The sequence below is a fragment of the Lipotes vexillifer genome, unplaced genomic scaffold (assembly GCF_000442215.2).
Source record: "Lipotes vexillifer unplaced genomic scaffold, Lipotes_vexillifer_v1.1 scaffold851, whole genome shotgun sequence".
Taxonomy (NCBI): Eukaryota; Metazoa; Chordata; class Mammalia; order Artiodactyla; family Lipotidae; genus Lipotes; species Lipotes vexillifer.
Window position 1 is genome coordinate 334185 of NW_006778810.1, and position 5997 is coordinate 340181.

A 5997-nucleotide genomic window follows, 5' to 3' on the forward strand; every position below is an offset into this window, starting at 1 on the left:
TTACCTGTTTAGATTATTACAGAATATTGAGCAGAGTTCTCTGTGCTATACACTAGGTCCTTGTTGGTTATCTATGCGGGTATGTCAATCCCAAACTCTCAATTTATCCCCCCACACACACCTTTCCTTTGGTAACCGAACAACTATATATGCCAATAAAATGAAAGTAGAAGAAATGGACAAATTTCTAGAATTGTACCACCTCCCAGGACTGAACCCAGAAGAAATAGAAAATATGAACAGAGCAATTGCCAGTAATGAAATAGAATCAGTACTAATTAAAAACAAAAACAACAAACAAAAGTGAAGGACCAGATGGCTTCAGAGTTGAATTCTACCAAACATTTAGAAAAAAGTTAACACATAACCTTCTCAAACTATTCCAAAATATTGCAGAGGATTAGGTCAGCATCATCCTGATACCAAAGTCAGACAAAAATATCACATAAAGAAAATTACTAGGCAATGTCACTGATGGACATACATGCAAAAATCCTCAAAAAATATCAGCAAAATGAGCCCAACAATATATTAAAAGTATCATACACCATGGTCAAGTGGGATTAATCCCAGGGAGTCAAGGGTGGTTCAGTATCTTCATATAAATCCATGTGATAAACTACAGTAACAAATTGAAGAATAAAAATCATATGATAAAAAAAAACCATGATCATCTCAATAGATGCATAAAAAGCTTTTGACAAAATTCAACATCAATTCATTATTAAAAGCTCTCCAGACACTGGGTATAGAGGATACATACCTCAGCATAATAAAGGCCATTTGGAGAAGGCAACAGTTAACATCATACTCAATGGTGAAAAACTGAAAGCATTTCCTTAAGGTCTGGGTCAAGACAGGAATGCAGAGGGCTGGCCTCTCTGCCTCTCTTCCAGGCTGAGGCACCAGGTTGGGTGACTCAGATCACAGCACTGATCTGAGATCACTGCACTGATCCATTTTCCCCAGCCTCCTAGGCCTGAGGGCAAGTAGAGTTTAAGTGGAAATAGATTCTGTGTGAAAGCTGCCTGCAGATTCTGGAGCTACAGCTGGTGTGTGGTTGAGAGTATTTGGCCTTATCTGATTTTACATGAATATTTTTAGGTATTGTAGGCTTTGAAAGCCTACAGATGACCATGGGAAGTCACTACTCTTTTCTGGACTCTGAATTTCTGGAATTTCACCTCTGAGATCACTGTTGTGCAATGTGGAAAGAAGAATGTATTAGGAGGAGATTATTCTTAGAAAAGGGCAGTACTTTGGTTGGAAGAGAACCTAGTCCACACTATTCATAGCTCTGTGAGCTTGTGGAGTGGTTGGTGGAGGCCTCAGCTAAGTCTCAGTGTCAAATTTGCTGGCCTCATCATGGTGACTGAGCGATATTTTGTGATGGTTGTTCAGGAGGGTGAAAGGACTAAGAAATGGTGATCCATTTAAAAGTAGAAATTGGTAGCTGTGTTTTCTCTTTTGTAATTTTGAGTTTTTTTCACACCTGTTGCCCCAGATGCTCTTCAAAACCAAAGAAGAATAATATTGTAGGGTGTTTCGGGTGAAGGAATTTGGCTGTTACTTCCTCTGTTACACCTACAGTTCCCAGAATTATGTGAAATTAAGCCTGACCTTAAGAAAGCTTCCTTTCCTGAAGTCCTAGCAACTGCCCAGGTGAGACCTCTTAGGCCATTCTAGACTAGAAAGTGAAGTGTATTATTTCCCTGAGCTCAGAAAAATACGATGGTTTTACCTTAAAAAAAAAAAAAAAAAAAGCATTTACAATTGTACTATGATTTATTGCTTCTTTTGGAGCATAAAATTGTCTTATTTGCCACTCTCTTGTAAATGACTGTTTGTAAATTATACTTAGGACTTAGAGAGGAATGAATATACAAAAAACTGATCAATGTGCAAATATCATCAATTTACATATATCTCACAGGATTCTCCCATTATTATCAAAGAAAAACAAAGCTTGGATACTCTGCAGTCATGAATCAGAGAATGCAGGGGACTGGAGGTAAGAAACAGACAGTAATCAATGCAGCAGAGTTCACCATTCACCAGCTGGGATTACTAAAAGGAGCCAAACAAATGTGAAATATGGAAGAGAGGGTTACAAAGACACAAAAGTGCTCACCAAGACAAGGACGCTTTGGGTGGCTCTAGATTCAGGGGAGGATCTAGAGGAGTTAATAGTCCTATGGATGTGTTGAATCTGCTGCCTGTGCCTATTCAAGATGAAAACCATAGAGACATGGATCAGATCATGAGCAGCAAACATGAAACATCAGGGAATACATAATAACAGTCCTACAGTGAGTAAGATGGTGATTCTGTTATGAAATAAACCATAACCGAATCCCAAATCCTTTTTCTGTTGACAAACCTAGCATACTTAATTACTATGGTATACTTACAAATCTAGTTAGCTGTGTTTTTCCAATAGTTTAGATATATATTTATCTGTTTTCCTAACTTGTTATTATAGTTTAAGTTGGTGGTAATTATTATTTTAGTACCAACAATTTTCCAGTTCAGTATAAAGATTTATTAATAGGCCAATATCAATTATGCAAAGGATGTAGTGATCTTAATATAGATGCTCTCATTGTAATACTACAGAAACCTGCAATATGACAAAGTTGGATTTAATACATGCAAGACAGGCTCAATATTAGGACAGCAACAGAGAGAGTCATATGTTTCTGTGCCTGAACAAAATGGAATACCACCCATCACAGGAATTGTTGAATAGCATCATAGTGTGCCTTAAAGTAGGTGTTATGAATCCCTGATATTAATAAAATTGTGTAGGTTAAAAAATTTTTACTAATTTCACATATTATCATCAATTTATTAATATGTAAGTGAAGTAAAACTATTAGCAGTGAAGATAGATACACCTTTTACGTTATTTTAACATACAAGATAGTTATGTAAAAATGGAATCTCATGTGTGAAATCTTGTGCATTTTATTAAATTGAAATCATACATTTTTATTGATAGAATATTTTTGAAACAGAGGAAAATATCACAAGATACATTTGAGACTGACTTCTGTTCTCTGAAACTCATTATTATACATTTATATTTCCTTAAGGACGAATTCCTTTTCTTCAAGAGGGAAGATCATCTCATCGAAACAGACAGACCACTGACGATGGCAGCAGAAAAAAGTTTCTGTTTCCATTAAGTACTTCATACACCCTGAGTTAGAGAACATATTTCTCTTCCAGCAACTGCCATTTGGATACAACATTCTGTGCAGGACTAAATGACTTACATACATTTCTCTTAGTCTTTATTATCAGTATGTGGTGTTACAGGCTCATACCTGCAGTAATCCTGAACATTTAGTCTCTGATTCCAGTCATTAATATGAACAACAGATTGGTTTCTGCACTTGGTTTCTGCACTTAAGAGTATATTAAAAGTCAGGTTGCAGTATTACTTGGATTCAGCACCAAGAATCAAGGTCATTGTGAATTACACTAAATTACATTAGAAGCCGTAACAGATTGATGGAGGAACTATAATCCCAGTCTTTAGAAGTTCAGCTCAAGCTTCAGAATTATTTCAACTTCCTGTATGGCTTTGGCACTGGACCAGAATCAAACCCTGAAGAATCACTTTTTCTGGAATAAATATTTACTTAAATACCTGATACCCTCCCATAGACAGTCATCCTTTCAGATTGAAAGAAAAAATTGTCACCTGACTCCTTTCTGCTGTCAGGGTGGTGGGCTCAGTGTGATTGTCAAGACAGCCAGTACCCATATTGGAGGGAAGCAGTCATAAACCTAGGTGTAGGTTTGTGATTCTCTGGCCTCATCTCCCCTCACAACTGCAAGTATCTTTTCACCTGTAGGTGCAATAAGAGATCAGTTTTGGGGAACAGAGGATATTTGTGAAAAACCTTATCCCAGTGGTTAATTACCAAAAAAACCCCTACAAACTACTAGTTATTTCCAAGGAGATCACTGAAGAGTTTTGAGACTGCTTTTTGTTTTGTTTTATGTTATCCCAAACGTAAAAGTCAGACAGAGTCTCATGTGAAAGAGGCAGGAAATACTGAGTAGGCTGTGGAAACTGGGAATACACAAGAGCCTGAAAGATCTTACAGAGGCTATAAATAATGCTTGAATCAAAAGTTTGGTGGCAGGCTTCCCTGGTGGCGCAGTGGTTAAGAATCCGCCTGCCGGGGCTTCCCTGGTGGCGCAGTGGTTGAGAATCTGCCTGCCAATGCAGACGACACAGGTTCGAGCCCTGGTCTGGGAAGATCCCACATGCCATGGAGCAACTGGGCCCGTGAGCCACAATTACTGAGCCTGCGCGTCTGGAGCCTGTGCTCCGCAACAACAGAGGCCGCAATAGTGAGAGGCCTGCGCACCGCGATGAAGAGTGACCCCCACTTGCCACAACTAGAGAAAGCCCATGCACAGAAATGAAGACCCAACACAGCCATAAATAAATAAATACATTGTGTATTATAAAAAAAAAAAAGAATCCGCCTGCCAATGCAGGGGACATGGGTTCGAGCCCTTGTCCGGGAAGATCCCACATGCCACAGGGCAGCTAAGTCCGGTGCCACAACTACTGAGCCTGCGCACCTATAGCCCATGCTCTGCAACAATAGAAGCCAGTGCAATAAGAAGCCAGTGCACCACAATGAAGAGTAGCCCCCGCTCACCGCAACTAAAGAAAGCCCATGCACAGCAATAAAGCCCCAATGGAGCCAAAAATAAATAAATAAATATAAATAAATAAAAATAAATAAATAAATAAATTTATTTATTTAAAAAGAAAAGTTTGATGGCACATCACGGGGAAACAGAACCAACCTGAAAAAGCTCCCAGTGGTCAAATGTAGATAAACTTGAACAACAAAATAAAGAGCATGGAACTGAATGATAATAACAAAATATTCAATAAATACATAGGATTCCATATCAATGTTAAAAATATAATTATAGAAATAAATGGAGAAAAGGAATATATTCTGTACATAAGGATGATGAATAATATAAGGAGTTATTCCTCTTTTAAAGTGGGGAAGATTATTTTATCCCCTCAGCCCCTCCTTGCATATGAGATGCACTTAGTGACTGCCCTACAAAAAATAGAGTATGGAAAAGAAAAACACAGTAACTTCACAATGGAGAAACCTCGCAAATACTTTAAACAAGTGATGGACCACCTTAACAATAAACCACATCAATTACCAAATGATTTGACATGATGAGATGTAGAGTCTTTCTCGAAAATTACTCATTTATTCTAATCATGAGGAGCACGTAACACAAACTCAGCTTTAGGGATATTCTAAGCAGTGTCTTATCAGTATTCCTCAAACTCATGAATGTCATGAAAAATAAGGGAAGACTAAGAGGGTCATAGAGCACAAGAGACAGGGAACATATGATGACTATATGTACCTAATGTGCTCGACTGGGTCCTGGAAGAGAAGAATGACATAGGGTCAAAACTGGTGAGATGCAAATAAAGTCTGGAATTCAGCTAACAGTAATGTACCAGTGGAGATTTCCTAGTTTTCACAAATGCAGCATGGCAATGTACAATGGTAACTATAGAGAAAACTGGATGAAAACATATTTGAGACCTCTCTGTATTATCTTTGAAGCTTTTCTACATTCTAAAATTATTTCATAACAAAATATTGACATAATTATATAAAAGTTTATAATTGAATTACAAATAGTTATGTTAACTGATTACCTCTTTGAGTTTATACCCTTTTTTATTTTCTAAGGAAGGCATTTTAACTCTTCTTGATTTCAAAAATAAACTATTAAACAAAATAGATTCATATATTTTGCCTTCTATGTTGTTCCAAATTTAATGAAAAGATCCTCTATAAATGTGTTTTCTAAGGTCAGAAATGCAGGAGTTCCTCTTGAAACGTCTTTCTTTGTCAATAAAGGGGGTATCACAGGAAAGTCTTCTTTGTGCAGATTACAAGAGCTCATTTTTCATGTACACCA

General features: G+C 37.4%; 1 protein-coding gene across 1 annotated transcript; it reads right to left on the bottom strand.

Annotated features, from left to right (window-relative positions):
• Nucleotides 1-1988: 1988 nt before the first annotated feature.
• Nucleotides 1989-2242, bottom strand: LOC103076431 (vomeronasal type-1 receptor 4-like). Its single transcript, XM_082930927.1, is given in 2 exon segments — nucleotides 1989-2113; nucleotides 2116-2242. Coding segments are annotated over 2 exon segments (252 nt in total).
• Nucleotides 2243-5997: the final 3755 nt, after the last annotated feature.